The 15458-nt window shown below is 26.6% G+C and overlaps 1 protein-coding gene across 5 annotated transcripts; it reads right to left on the bottom strand.

Annotated features, from left to right (window-relative positions):
* Positions 1–549: 549 nt before the first annotated feature.
* Positions 550–8261, bottom strand: LOC126842765 (leukocyte elastase inhibitor-like). Of its 5 annotated transcripts, none has more exons than XM_050579922.1 (10): positions 8121–8261; positions 7900–8006; positions 6810–6892; positions 6544–6720; positions 5681–5888; positions 4600–4808; positions 4350–4535; positions 4111–4255; positions 1863–2018; positions 782–904 (listed from the first exon to the last, which is right to left on the bottom strand). In XM_050579922.1, the coding sequence occupies exons 2-9, from the start codon at positions 7907–7909 to the stop codon at positions 1876–1878; spliced, it is 1161 nt and encodes a 386-aa protein (XP_050435879.1). In that variant the 5' UTR covers positions 7910–8006; positions 8121–8261; the 3' UTR covers positions 782–904; positions 1863–1875. The 5 variants fall into 5 exon arrangements, with proteins under 5 accessions (XP_050435896.1, XP_050435879.1, XP_050435862.1 ...); XM_050579905.1 differs by lacking the exon at positions 782–904 and adding an exon at positions 920–1614; XM_050579930.1 differs by lacking the exons at positions 782–904; positions 8121–8261 and adding exons at positions 920–1614; positions 8083–8101.
* Between the last annotated feature and the right edge of the window lie 7197 nt (positions 8262–15458).

The following is a 15458-nucleotide window of genomic DNA, read 5'->3' as shown; positions in this document are numbered from 1 at the left end:
TGTACATGTTGTCTTAATAAAAATGTAATATATGTCTTATGACTAAGTAAATTTACTAAAATTTAAAACATTTGTGATAATACATAATTATAAGCATTTTACGCTTTAGACAATTGGTGTTAAAAAAAAAATATATAAAACAAAATCGTAAAAATATCATTAATAATTTGTTCCCTTCGCAGATCTCCCATCATCATTCCTTTATTCAATAAACACACCTTTATAGGTAACTTACATAAAATAAACAAGCTAACCATTAAACTATTAACAATTGATACACAGAAATAAAAAGAAAAAAGTTTGTAAAATATTATGATACTTATTTCTTAAGTTTCTGAGGTTGATGTATGTTTCTTATATCCATGTAAGCCGAGTCGAACAATCAGCAAATTAATGGCGGCTCTTCTACCTCAGCCAGTATATTTTTAAATATAAAATAATAGCTATTATATTAAAAATAATTAGTATTTTGTGACATTAGTCAGTGTTTTTTTTTTTTTAATCAAATTCATTGTGAGCAAGGCAGTTTCAAAAAACAAAATATCAGCATTAGGATTAAAAATTGGTTTGTATTATTACGTATTGAATAGTTTTAATACTTATAATTATAATATATAAATAGATACATGTATCTATGGGCGACATATAAAATAAATTTGGTGCACAATAGTAAATAACATAAGTTTGGACAATAAAATATTTTAACAAAAACAATTGAATAATAAATATTTCATAATACAATTATATAAACAACAAACGAATAATGATTAAGGTTTTTTAAGACGGCCCATGAATATGACATCGCCTTCATTTGTAATAATTGCAAAAATAAAAGGATGATCAGCAATAAAAACAGCATTTTCCCTGTGCTTTACATGAGCACTCAGTAGCGCAAATCCAATACCTTAACATAAAAAAAAAACATGACATATTATATAATGGTGTAATTTTTGAAATGTCGTAAAATGTTATAATAAATGCATCATCTCATAGGTGGTAACAGAAGAGATATGTAACGTGAATAATTATTACAACAATGCTATAGGCCATAAAGTAAATTACAAATTGAAATATATTCAAATTGTTATTTGTAATTTCTTAAATACTTTTTTGAAAAACATCTAAAGACCGGTTGATTTTTATATGATTGCAAGCAATTAAACAAATAAAAATAATTTCCTTGTATCAAATAAAAAATACATACATATTTAGCACACATGTTAACCACACTGCTATATAGTTGGTGTAAATGTTATTGTTTCATTATATCTTAAACAATCAGTTATATCTTGTAACGTCAAACCGTTTATTTCATTAAACGCCAAATTTTAACACAAAGCTAATATAATACTATGGTATTTAACTACTTATAACCAAGACTGGTGAAACTGATCTTGTTTTTCACTACAGTTTTAGATTCCACATTTCCCTCCTAACATTCACAGACAAAATTCTCCCATTATCCATCCACTTCGTTCAACTATTCTTGACCATTGAATTTATTTACTACTCGGTTGGGTTTCTATTATTTAAATTTGTGTTCCTACTCTAATTGTCTTCTATTTTTTATTTAACATGAAGTGTCATTTTCGGGCTTGCGTACCATATCATTAACTAAAAAATAATAAATATTGATTATTATTCTTTTAAATTATTTCTTTAAAACAAAATACTTTACATTCCAATAATCCATTGTTTAAAAAAATCGGCTACAATTATTTCGTTTTAACTGTTTTACACTTTTAAACAAGTGATTAAAGATATTAGTTTAAAAATATTAATTACGTTTAATATAATCATTTGGTTAGTATTACAAATAAGGCATTTTAATATTAAAAAAAATTATTACGTCTTATACTCACACCAGTTAAAACTTTAAGGCATATTTTTTACTTTGCCAACAAACAACGGAATATGCGATTTGGTTTCTATCACAAATATGAAAGGTCGATTTGCTTTAAAAGATACAAATGGCACATCCCTTATAAAACTAATACTGTTAGATTGTAACTGCATTCCTATAGAACACATGATGAATCATTTGTGAATTTTTATACATATTAGACAAAGACAAAATTATGTTATTTTAAAAATCTTTCAGTTAATAATCTACTCATAAATATTAAGTTCGTAATAAACTATAAACGGACATTAACTTTTGTTAAGAGGATTGCACACGGTCTGTTTTAAGGAGTTTTATATAGGCAATATTTAAGCAAAAATAAGTTTTAAAAAATATCGACAGGTCAATTAATTTATCTGTTAATTGGTATAAGCTTCAATGTATTATGTTTAATTTGAATAATTTTTTTTTGTTACTATAAAAGCCATTTATAAATTTTATAAAACTTATTAAATTTAACTTCAGCTTAATAATTTTCAAACCTCAAGTCCCAGAACTACGCTAAAAGAAGTGAAATATAACAAAAGTTTTCACCTCTTATAAGGTAAAGGGTTTGGTTAGGTAATATATATTATTACATGGATATGCAACTGTTTCTAAAGTAAATATAACATCGTCATAGTTTCTCTCTGTCAACTCCATTAAACTACAAGAATTTTCTTATTTTAAAATAAAATATTCTAAATATTCTTACATGTATATAATTATAAAAATTATATTTATGTTTTTTATGTTAGCTTTTTCATATTTTGAGCTAATACAAACAACAAGCGTTACAAATCATTATGTATTACATCCGAGTTAACAACAATACAAATTAATAAAACCATATAAAAAAAACTCAAATAAATATCAATGATCAATAATTTACTATTAGGGCTTATCTAAACATTATTTAGAACTAATATAAAGAAAATTAATTAAATAAAATATATTACACCATAGAATTTAAACCATTTTTTTTTTACTCTGGAAAAATAGACTATGCGAATGTGTTCTGTGAAAGAATGAATTGCTTCAAACTATTACAGATCAATTTTTTTTTCTCGATTTGTTTATTATTTATATAATAAATATAAATGGTATAAATAGTTTGGTAAATTAAAACAGAATTAAAGGTAAGCAATAGGTATGATATCAATATAATAAAAATGTTTTGCAAAACAAAATGTTCATATTATATATATACCGTACCAGTGAACCAGTCTTCAAATAAACAGCGTTTGTGTCAAGAAATGGGCAACATTCCTTTTTTTATAATGTGCAGGAATCAAATCCAATACTTGTAGTACTAAGTTTGTATCCTTGCACCACTGTGACACACTTGAATCACCATTTTTAATAGGTATACTAAATAATTTGTCTGATTTAAATATCCTGTCGCTAAAATTAATTTAGCTTTGATGCACGGCAGAGAAGACACTAATTTTATAATGATGGGTTCTTCTTTTTGTTTTAAATGGAAGTTTATTTTATTTTATTATTAAAACTTTTATTGAAGTAAAAAAAAAAAACCATAACAATTATTTTTACTATAATTTGTTTTTTTACTGAGTGTAAGTCACTTTTTTGTTATTACTATACATATAATTAGAGAATGTAATGTACTTTTTTTTTTATTAGGTATTTGCCTGTTATCAGTATATATAAATTAATTAATTAAGAATTAAAACTGAAAATTTAATTAAATATTAAAATTAATGATAAAATAAATGAAAACTGGACCCATGTACTTATGGATACACAAAACAAATCTACAGAACCATGGTTTTTAAAAATAATTATGACATTTTATGAACTAATTCCAGGCCATTAAATTTGTTTCAAGAAATCAATAAATATTTAACAGTTTGTAAATCATGAATGTTTATGTGACTGAGGCTATAGACCTTTAAAATTGTATAATCATTGGACATTTTTAAGGCCATGGGTCAATCACTTTATTATTTCAGCTACTATGCAGGTTGAGAAAGTATTACTTCTACAATGATGTGTTATTTTTTTTATGTGTGTTTGTAAACACAATATCTTATTTCCTCTCTACCAATTTACTCAAGTGGCACCTTTAATCTCTATGTATCCAAAATGGTATGCAAATAGTACATTTATGGGACATAAGTTGATAAAGTGAATTCCTTCGCCCCAAAACTGGGGAAAAATTAAAAAAAATTTTTTTTTTTAATGTTGTTTCATCACAACTCATTTACCTGTAGCAGCTGCTGCTTCAGTTCCTTTCTCATCTAGGTCAATATAAGCCTTGTGGATAACTTTGCTCACATACAAAGAGTCAGAAGTCGATTCATAAATTTCAGAAAAATTTGCACTCTGCGAGAACATTGATGTACACCCGAGCTGTAATATATTTTATAACATAATACATATATAAACAACTGATTATACATAACAATTAATCTTAACGCCAGGAGTTGCACAAAAAATATCTTACTTCAGTTAATACGGGTATGAGGTCAAACGTTTGTTCAAGTTTGAATCGCGGCAACTTTACATTAACATTATATGTAGTCATTTTGTTTGAAAGCTCATGTAATTTGATTTTATGCAAATTACTCTCCAGGTCTTTTAAACCATCTTTAGCGTCGGGCAACAAAATAATCATTTTAAAAAAAAAATTCTACAAGGAAATTAAAAATTATTGTATAATCTTGTACAATACATTCAAACTTAGAAATACTTACTTTATATGGTAATTCTAATGCAGCATATTTCAAATCACCATCATGATAATAAAGCAAGTCTTTCCTGAGACTCATCATCTTTACATTAACTTGGTTTTCCGGGGTTAAAAAGAAAGGCTCATCTTGTGTGTCGCTGAATTCATTTTTCCAGCCACATTTAAAATGCACAGCATTTGCCAATACCAAATTAGTATCTGCCTGAATGGAGCCTAAAAATACAAAATAGTTTTTTAGAAATCAAATGGAGCTGTTAAAAATACTTGACTTTTTAGACATGTGTGGTATGTCACCCGATAACTCACCTTAAGGGATCTTTTCATGACTTATTAAGAGGCAAAATAGAGACATTATTTTGGAAATGGTAGTTTTATTATAATACATCATGTTAAGTTGTTTTCACATTAATTCATATAAGCTTGAGGGTATTATTTTTAACTTAAAGGTACACTTTATGGTAAGAGTAATAGTCATTTTGGTGTTAAAAAATAACTTTACGAGAAAACACATTGACATTTTGAAGTAAAATCTGATTTTATTATTTTTTTGAAAGAGAGAAAGCTACAGCAAGAATTGACTAATTTATGATTACATTTTCAAAAAAAAAAAAAAAATTGAAAATAAAAATGATCACAAATTGGATTTTAAAATCAACCTCCAGTACCTGCTGTATGAAGTCCTCGTCTTTCAAATAAACAAAAAAGTTATCAAAATAAACCACTCTGATAGTGTGCGAGCTTTCTTGTAACAATGTTTTTGAGGCACAAAACAACCAATGATTTTAGAGTGAAAATTATAATTAGATTTATCACACTTATGGTCTTAGTTTTCAACACAGCAAAATGTACTCACTGATTTTGATAAAATAATCTCTATAAACTCTCAACAACAAGCTCCCAATAAATTTGAAAAACAAATTGTTTGTTAAATTGACAAACTTAAGTTTTTCCCTGAAGATTTATGAAAGCATATTACATAATAATGTATTGTGTTTTATAATAGGTTCAATGTTTTTCTAGACACTCAACACATGAGAATTCATTTTTTTTTCTTCAATAAAACTAATATATTGAAATAAAGTTACCTGCGGGAAACAAATCCTTGATTTTTCCATTAGTTTTGTTTTGGACCCAATCGTTAATATATACACGCTGAACTTCAGGATTGCCTTTAAAATCCAATTTTTCTAAGGACGATTGTAAATACTTTCCAGTTTTTTCTAAATAACTTTGTTTTATTTTAAATGAATTATCAGCAAACATTCCAGTAGCAATTTTTAGAACATCATTCTCCTAAAATGTATAACAACATAAGCTAAAATTATAATTAATTAATTAATAGTTACTAATTTTGTTAAAGGGGAACGGAAAGCGCTATTTATTAAGGGGCAAAGGTTAGGCAATATTTGACAAAAATTGATCTAATAGCCATTTTTCATATACCTACTAATTTAAAGGTGAACACATATTACAATTTTTTAATTATAATACTTTTAAAGATATTTTTCTCTGAGTTATGATGAAAGTTTGATCAAAAATGACTTTCGTAAAAGTCATTTTTCTGGCGTATTTATTTGACGGATTTCAAGTTTTCTTTATTTTTATGCGAAGCTTACTATTTTTTCTATGGAAGCTAAAAGAACGATTTTGGATTTAGCGATTAAAAAAGTAGTTAGATGTATTAGAAAAAACTATAAAAAAGTGAAAATAAAAATGCTTATAACTATTTTTTGAAAACAAAAATAAAAAATTGGCCTTTTAGCCCCCATAGGTAAGATGTTAAACTATAAAATAAAATAAAAAAATTATTGAAATCGGTTCGGTAGACACTTTGGAATATGACTCCGCGTTTTAGTCTTTATTTGTAAAAAAATTGATGTTTTCCGTTACCCTTAACATAATAATGTAATTAAATAACATTATTGATTAGTAATATGAGTAATATTACATTTAAGTTTTCCAATAGTTCCTTATATGCATCCAATGCAGTATTGTTTTTGGTCAAATGCAACGTGTTAACTATTTCATCAAATGTTTTTGCAGCCGCTCCAACGCTGGCCATAAACATTACTAAATGTATACTAAACGGCGAATAGAATATATTTCCATCTTTTTGGTTAAATTTCTGCAAATAAAAATAATAGGTAAAAAACTTTAATAACATAAAGCAAAATATTAAAAACAAAAATATATAATATATTATACAGTACTTACTGAATATAATGACAACGAAAAATCATGATTAGCTAAACTTAGCGCTTCTAAACTGTTTGTAGCAAGTGCCATATTTTTTATATCTAAAATGTCAGTAATGAAAATGTAAGTTATAAAAATTTACATCAATCTTAGATGTCCAAGAATAAACAGACAAATAACAACAGTGTATAAATTCAATAACCACTGAACTATAGTTGCTATCTAGTAATTAGTTAGCATATATTATTATCAATTCACTAATCAAGTTTATAAGCAGTTTCAAACATAAAATAATAGTATTCATCAGCAAATAAAAATCTGGGTTTTCCAATTGATACCCATTTTATCTTTTGACCTATCTACCTATTAAATGTTAAAAATAATATATATTTTAACTAGCTAATAAACAAGTAGCCTAATTAAAAAGATTAAAAATATTCATAACATTTACAAAATAACACCAATTATTAATCTAAAAGATAGATATTTTTTATACCTTTAGTAATTATATTATTAATATAATATAAATACGTACATTTTTGTTGCACAAGTTATAATTTACATTGTTATTGTCAATAATATCTAGTTTCACAATTACATTTCTCAATACAATAATTATTTTTACAAAATGGTATAATCAAAATAATAGTTTTATTTATTTACATATTGTGTGATAAACAAGAAATTCAGTAGCATAGGTCACTCAAGACTGGACCTAGTATAGCAGTTTCAATTAACCGACAACCATTAATGACTTACGACCAATCATACCAGTTTAGCTTAAACATAGTTAAAGTTTTAAAATCCTAAAATATTAGTTAAATTATACTTGTATTTAGTTAGAATGGTCATTAAAGAATAATTATCTTAATATCCAACTGTAAAATATATTATATTATACAAATCAAAGCCGTCACGACAAACACGCTATGTAGATAGCTATTATATTATCCAAAAATAATGAAATTAAACGTCATAATACAAATAATATTATAGTATATATTATTGAATATAATATATTATATTATAGTAAATATTATACACTAACAATAATATTAGTACCGAGTATATTTATTTACAATACTGGTAAACTATACTAAATACTTACTGTCGCTCATGTTTACAGTTGTATGTACCAATGTATGTAGGTATTAAAATATTTAATAAATCCGGCAAGTATGTTAATATTTTAAAACTGTTCTAAACTTGATATACCTAATGGAATAAAATCGAATCATTACTTATGCACGTCGTAGTCAAATAATAATATTATTATAACAATACGACGAACATCATAATGTTATACTGACAATGAGCTGTACTCTGTACCTGCAGAAATGTCAACAGAAACAACCGGCAACCGCCCAACGACTGTCACTGAAAACTGTTATCTGAATGGGTGAGTAATATTTGATAATGTAAGCGGTAAACATGTAAAATCCACAAACATCATATTTTATGCCGTCGTGCCCCTATGGGTGATTTTTTATAATTGATAAAAATATTATGTTATTTTGGCATTAGATAAATATGTATTTTTTTTAGTACTACGTGCGTCACAATAACAATATTATTTTTTTTTAACTAGTCACGCTGGTAAACATCAACTCCACTTTTCAAGGGTTTCTTAGAAATTATCATTGAAACTCTTTAAACGGAAATATCTACTTCTTTATAATATGTTTATTAATTACCCATTATATGACGCATTATAAATCATCATTGAAGAGCTTATGATCGGAAATAATATATATTTTCTAATTAAAAAATATTACAACTGATAATTACAATCTTAGGATAGCTCTATTTTTCAACTTAAAATTTCGACACATTACAAATTGAAAGGTCCGGTGCAAAAACCTATCTGTCTTCATATTTTAAAATTGTTCAGCACGCTGGACGGTCAAAAGAAAATACATTGTCCCATTTATCATTATGGCGGCAAAAAATAGGTTTTGCAATATATTTGTAGGTAATAGTCCGATTTTACTGTTTGATGTACGAAAATGTAATTAATTTTTCCATGGAAAAACAATTTTTGATAAAAAGTGAAGATGGCCGGTACTTGCGCCGGACCCTTCAATTGTTTAAGTTTGACATAGATTATTCTGAAAATGTTTTATGTTATAAGCTATAGCCCCACCTAGATTTATTTTAAGTCTAATTTTCAGGCCTTAAGTCCTAAAAGCTTGCTTGAAAAAAAAAGAAATTAAGAGAACGTTTCTATCTCTTCTAGGCTTCTAGGGGAAAGAGTTTTTGATATTTTTGGTTCTTTTTCAAAGTATATCGCTATTTATCTTTATCTGAACTTTATCTAAAGAATATTCCATAAAAAATTGGAATTAATTCAACTATTTTTTTTTAAAGTTATAGTGCACCGTAATTTTAAGTTGAATAACATGTAAATTTGTTGTGTGTTTTTAATAACTTATATTTACCCTATTATTGGTACCGCTATAACAATAAGCATGTAAATTTCCAATGTAGCAATCACATGGAAAATCACTTTTAATTTCGGTACAACATTTAGAATTTATTTAAACACTAACTTATATATTATAGGACTTGAGTTGATATTAGGATTTAAAATGTAAATAACGTTAAGATGTGTAATACATTTTGTTTATGCACGTATTGACACATACAATATAAATATAACGAAAATATTCTAAAGAAATTAAACAAAAGATCATAGTAGTTTTAGTATTGGTTATAATAATAATTATCATATTTATTTATCTTACACTGTGTAAACATAATAACATAATATTTTTATCATATAACAAAATTATTAAGTACAGAATTTGTCTATATAATTAAAAACTATGTATAAACAAATTGCTTAAGACACGCATAAATATAACACAATAATTATTATTTTTTAACCTACAAAAAATGTTTTGTATTATATTTACATGTTATATAGAATAGTACTGTCTTTTGAACTGTCTTTTAAACTGTCTATTGAATTTTTTGTCTCAATTATTGTTTTAGCGAATTGTACTTGATCATACCAATAATAATTGCAAATCGCTTCCACAAGTTTGTAAAAAAGACCCAAATCTATATTGTCTAAAAAACAAAAAAAATAATGTTCTCATATTCAGAAATTCAAATTTTTATTAAATTTATTGATTATTAACAGCAGTTGAACAGTTGTCAAAACTCAAAAATATTATAACACATGCAGGACTATATAATTATAATATATAAAAATATATTTTTAGATACTCCCCAAGAAAAAAATTCCAAACTTATTTTAAAACACAATTTTTTTAATATTAGGTGTTCAAATACGATGCTTCTTTTTTGTTGTACTAAGGAATTTCTCTGTTGTTTACTTTTAAATATTAATAATTGAAATTACAAATTTTTAAGAGACAAGGGTCCTTTAAAGTAAAAAAACCTACCTCTGACTATCCAGGCATTACAATGCTAAAAACACAAACTAAATTAAAAATTTTATTTTGTATGTATGTCACTATTTTTCCAAAAATATTTTAACTATATAATACTATAATGTAATTTTGTTCATCTGTAATTAAATTATTTTTCTCAAAATTTCAGTCTTTTTTTAAAGAAAATATACAACTTATTTTCCCATAATAATGGGAAAATCTCTAATAATACATTATGAGACGTGCTTATTTTCATATTCTAGAAGAAAAAAACCAAGTTAAGAACAATTAATGTATTTAATGCTAATGAGAATACCCATTAAGACTAACTGCTTCGCATTAAAGCTAAAAATATTATTAAATGATAAATAAAGTATATTATCTAATAGTTACCTTGGTCTTGAAGTGAAACTGAATTGTCTGAAAAATACTTTTGTACAATTTCATAATGATTGTAATGGACATATTTTTCCATATTACTCGCACTAAGACCTTCTCCTAGAGGAACCTCGAAATGTTCTAAAGTACACGGTAAAATATATAGTAAAATTTATATCCTGCTATGCTGCCATTTTATTTCTGAAGATAACAATTTGAGACGATGAGCAATAACCTGTATACTTCAGCCATGACTAAACCTAAAAATTTGGTAAGACTTTTATGGGAACAAAATATATTCACAATGTTATTTTTGTAAACAATAAAAACCGACCACTTGTCGTCGCCGTCACGACCTAATAATAACAATAACATTCAAGATAGGTACGGGCGTGCAGTGGACGAAAAGACGAGATTGCTATTTAGTCAATTCAAAATCACAAATTAGGTACCTAAGATGAAAAAATTAAAAACTAATAATTTTTAAAACGACAATGTTGAACTCCTACAATTTATATCCTATAGGTCCATTGGCAGACTAAAAAAATTGCATGAGATTTTGGAAAGGGGCTGAGGGGGCTTCAGCCCCCTCCTAATAAATACGCCACTGGGACGTGATACTCCTATTTATTAAGGAGTTAGGTAGATATAGACATTTTTTTTTTTATATTTATAATAGTAGAAAAATTATTATTACTATTATTATTAATTAATATACTTTTTAAATTTGTTTCTGATGACTAATGACAATAATGTGCTTATAAATGTGTTTTTGTCATCAAGGTGGACACAATAAGGGTTGTTCGTCTGTCTATAATAATTTATTTCCATAATTACCCATGTATTTTATGCAGATAACAATATTTTCAAATACGATTATAAGATTTGTACGTAAATGGTAATCGATGAAAATCAGTACCTACAAGTCCGTAAAATTTGTATAGTTATTTTTTGGTAAAAAACAGACAGAACAAACAGGGCACGCTACGTATAAATTGACATATGTCAAGACGGCCATCTGCCGTGTTGCGCGTGGAAGAAGAGCTAAGCAAAGTTGTTTAGAATCCAAAAAGACGATAAAAAATAATATCTCATAAATTTGTTTTTTTTAAATCAACTAAATAGGTAAAATTATAAGTTTTTGGGTCGCTAAATTCAAATTTGAAATAATTTGTTTTATCTATCCCCTATTATAAGGATTCCCCTAATGTCTTAGAGAGATATTGTAATTAAACATTGGATAACATGCTATAATATAACATACATAATATTTCTTGAATATTTTTTTTAGACCTCTGTATTCTAAATGTAGAGTATTTTTAAAGGTAAAATAACAGTGGTGACCTCTCAGCTCTAACCCAGCAGTTAGAGTAACAACAAAAAAAAATGTTAAAAATTAATAATTGGTATTTTTATATAATACAGTACTAGACAATAATACTAGTTGTTATTAAACTACTAAATAAATTAAGTCTCTGCGACTATTTTTAAAAATCCATTTTCGATCGCCTATCTAGGATTCTTGACTACAGACTAGTGTGCGACATAGGAATGCGTGAGAGACGGCCTTTTTTTCATGATACAAAGTATAGATCGATCGCAAAACTTATGCTATTTGTACTTGGCATGGTCAAAAGTAAAAAAAAAGTTTACTCATTCATTCATTAAATTGAAAAAACCCAAAAGAAATTCATCTTTGTCCTTTAACGCGTAAAAAATACGTATCAAACATTTATTATAGGCTTACTCATTTATGTATAATAAGAGCAAACCCCTGATTTAGTCACCCCCTCTTCTCAGCAAGGGAAGAAAAACATGTTTTTTACATACTTTAATGAGTACATCTAGTAAAATTATTTTGTATGGATTCATATAAAATTTACTAAGAAGTTAAAAAGTTTAATATAATATATTTCATTGGATTTTTTGGTTACGTGCGTTGTTTAAAAGGTGATACGACGTTTCACAACGGTTTATTTACTTTGTTTCGATATCAATTTTCGCACACTATTATACGAATCATAAAAACATATTTTTTTTTAAAAAAATTTAGTTTAGAATTTTAGAAGGTAATACGTTTTGAAAAATGATTTATAATACTGTTTTTTTTCGATATTATTTTTAAGTATTACACTTTTATTGTGCTTACTTCTTTGTAACAAGATATTTTTTTTGTTAAATATAGTATGTATCACAAAAACACAATTTAATTTAATAAAAACCTTCTACATTGATTTTGAAATTGTTTTTTTTTTTGTTCGTTATTTGTTTTGATACATGCGAATAGACAATAATAATGGTATTCGATAAGTGTAATTCCTTCTTTTTTTTTTCATATCTGAATATTTAATTGCTATGAAATATCACCAATTGAAAATAATTGGGAATGAGATCTCTTAATAAATCTCACGACACATTTTTGGGAAAAAGTTGAGATTTCGAATTATATCTCATGGCCGTTACAAGTAACACAGTGAAAAAACCCGTGGCGGTCAACGTGTTAAAAATACAGTCTTCGATTTTTTGATATATCAAGTAAAATAAATCAAGACTCAAGTCAAAATAGTATTAATAATAAGTGCACACTTAATAAAAATCATAAAAAAATATACTATTTTTAATAAAAAAACGTATGCAATTTATACAGAAGTTACACGCCATTATAGTCATTATCTTAACAATTTTATATTTGTTTTATGAATAATGAATATTCAAAGTTGGCAGTTGAAAATGATACTGTAAAACATCTGTGAGCAGTGTTGTGCACAATTCCTAAAATAATATGATTGGTTAGAGAATAGTGTCAAACTATGGTTTATTATAGCCTTCGATTTTTTAAGTTACTATAATAAGTGTACAAAAAAAAAAAAAAATTATGGGCTATGATTTTATACTATTATTCGTTTTTTTTTTTAGTATACAGCCTTTTTAAGTCGGGTTGGACAACTTTTGCTTTACTAGAGAAGTAACGGAAATTATTATATTTTTTTTTTTTGATGTTAGAATGACATAATTTGTACAAATACCTAATAATGCCTTAAATTTGATACCTTGCGTAACTTTTAGGAGAATGGTTGGGTATAAATCTAGTTTTGTGAGCGCCCTTTTTTTCGATTTTTTTTAATCGATAGTACTTGTAATGTTAAGAGGACATTACGAGAACATTAAGACGCTACCAAACCGTATTTCCACGAAAAATGGTTTTGCGGGGGACAAGAATGTGAGGGCGGTATTTAGAGTATCCGTATACAATTTTTACAATGCATAGAGAAGAACTTTATCTACGGTGTAGCGTTTTTGGTTTTTTGATAACTTAGCACAATCATAATTATTCGTTCGTAAATATTCATTATTTTTCTTTTTTTTATTTGTTTATAAAAAAATATTAAGTATAGATATCGAACAAGTTAAATCACTACCCCATGGATAAAGTTCTTCTCTGTACATTGTGAAAATTTGGTAAATTTACTGTTAATACTGGCCTCACATACTTGTCCCGCGCAAAGCAGTTTTGATAGGAAAAAAATTGTGATTTATCCTATAGAAATGACTGTGATAGTCTGACAAAAAAAAAATGGCAATAAACAAAGTATCCTCATTACTGCATTAATAAGTATACATTATAGTTCAAATTTAAATTTAAGATTTTTCAAAAAATTGCCTATACTTTACTCCTTATAAATGGCCAGGGTAGCGTCCTCTTAATGTTAAGTTTTAGCGAAAAATTGCTTATACAAGCGCCTTAATAAATGCCAGAGTAGAGGGCCTAGAGGACGCTACACCGCCCATTTTTAAGGAGTAAAGTATAGGCAATTTCTTACAAAGTCTTAACTTAAGGTTAAACTGTGATGTGTAACTATGAGTTCAGCACTTAGGACTCTTTTTTTAGTAGTTAAACTATTTTTTGGACTACCACAGCATCCTTGACAGCGATTAAAAAAAAAAATACTGTGGAATTGAGTTTTACGCGTATTAATTTTTCTCAGGCTTCATATATAGTTAAGGAAGGAAATTCATACATGTTATTTATGACAAAATTATCTGTGTTCTATCATCGGTTTTTTTTCGATATACCTAATACAACCAACGCTATATCATTTTTAAAAGAGTCAAAAAAGTCCTTTCTTTATTAATTAATTATTCATTAACTGGTTGAAATACTAAACAAAGGGCGATGGTAGAACACAGACAATGTTGTTGTCTATATTATGTAAAAATTTGGTTTCTTAGTTTTGAGATTACAGCCTTTGTAAAATTAATTTGCGCAAGGCGGGTGTTATGAAGAAAATAACGAGTGTGTGGCGCCCTCTTAATGGAGTTATTTTAAGTTGGTGTAAACATGTTTTTACAACTAAAAATCGCCGGTGCAACGCCCTCTTAATAAAAAAGTTTTTAAAAAAAGTGTATTTAAATCTCATTTTAATTTATATTGATAATACATTACATTTATTTTAGTTTAATTATTGTATTATTGCCCCTGCTACGGTGAGATCTTCTAACGTGAGCATTGGGATATCATTGGGATACAAAAATGCCCATAGAAAAAAACCCAAATTTCGACAAAGGGAGGGGGCTCCTCCTTCTCGGAAGAGAGGTTGAATTTTTTTTGTTTTTTTAATTTGTTAGCAATTTTAGGATCTAAGAGCTATAAATTAGCCTAAAGGTAGGTCTAATAAACACCATATAACATGCGTAAAAAAAAACATCGATACCTAAACCTTTTCAGTGTAGTACATCATATATTTTGGTTAATTTAATTAGTCTATAAGATCTTAACAAAAAAATGAAAAAGTTTTTTCAATACAACGATTAATCATCATATTATAATGTTGTTTCTTCACCACTTAAGTTCATATAATATTTTTGACCGATTTTCTCATATAAATACTTT

The sequence above is a fragment of the Adelges cooleyi genome, unplaced genomic scaffold (assembly GCF_023614345.1).
Source record: "Adelges cooleyi isolate 19-005CV unplaced genomic scaffold, UGA_ACOO_1.1 ACOO_flye_CR_arks_rails_tigmint_CR_PRNA_108, whole genome shotgun sequence".
In the NCBI taxonomy this organism is placed as follows: Eukaryota; Metazoa; Arthropoda; class Insecta; order Hemiptera; family Adelgidae; genus Adelges; species Adelges cooleyi.
Note: the sequence above shows the minus strand (reverse complement) of the source record. Positions and strands in the feature narration are given on the sequence as shown.

Excerpts from the sequence above, each read along its gene's own strand:
- LOC126842765 (XM_050579922.1), bottom strand. Across the intron at positions 6,721-6,809 it reads TTTCGTTGTCATTATATTCA|AAATTTAACCAAAAAGATGG; the intron begins GTAAGTACTGTA and ends TTTTATTTGCAG. Across the intron at positions 4,536-4,599 it reads CATTAGAATTACCATATAAA|AATTTTTTTTTTAAAATGAT; the intron begins GTAAGTATTTCT and ends ATTTCCTTGTAG.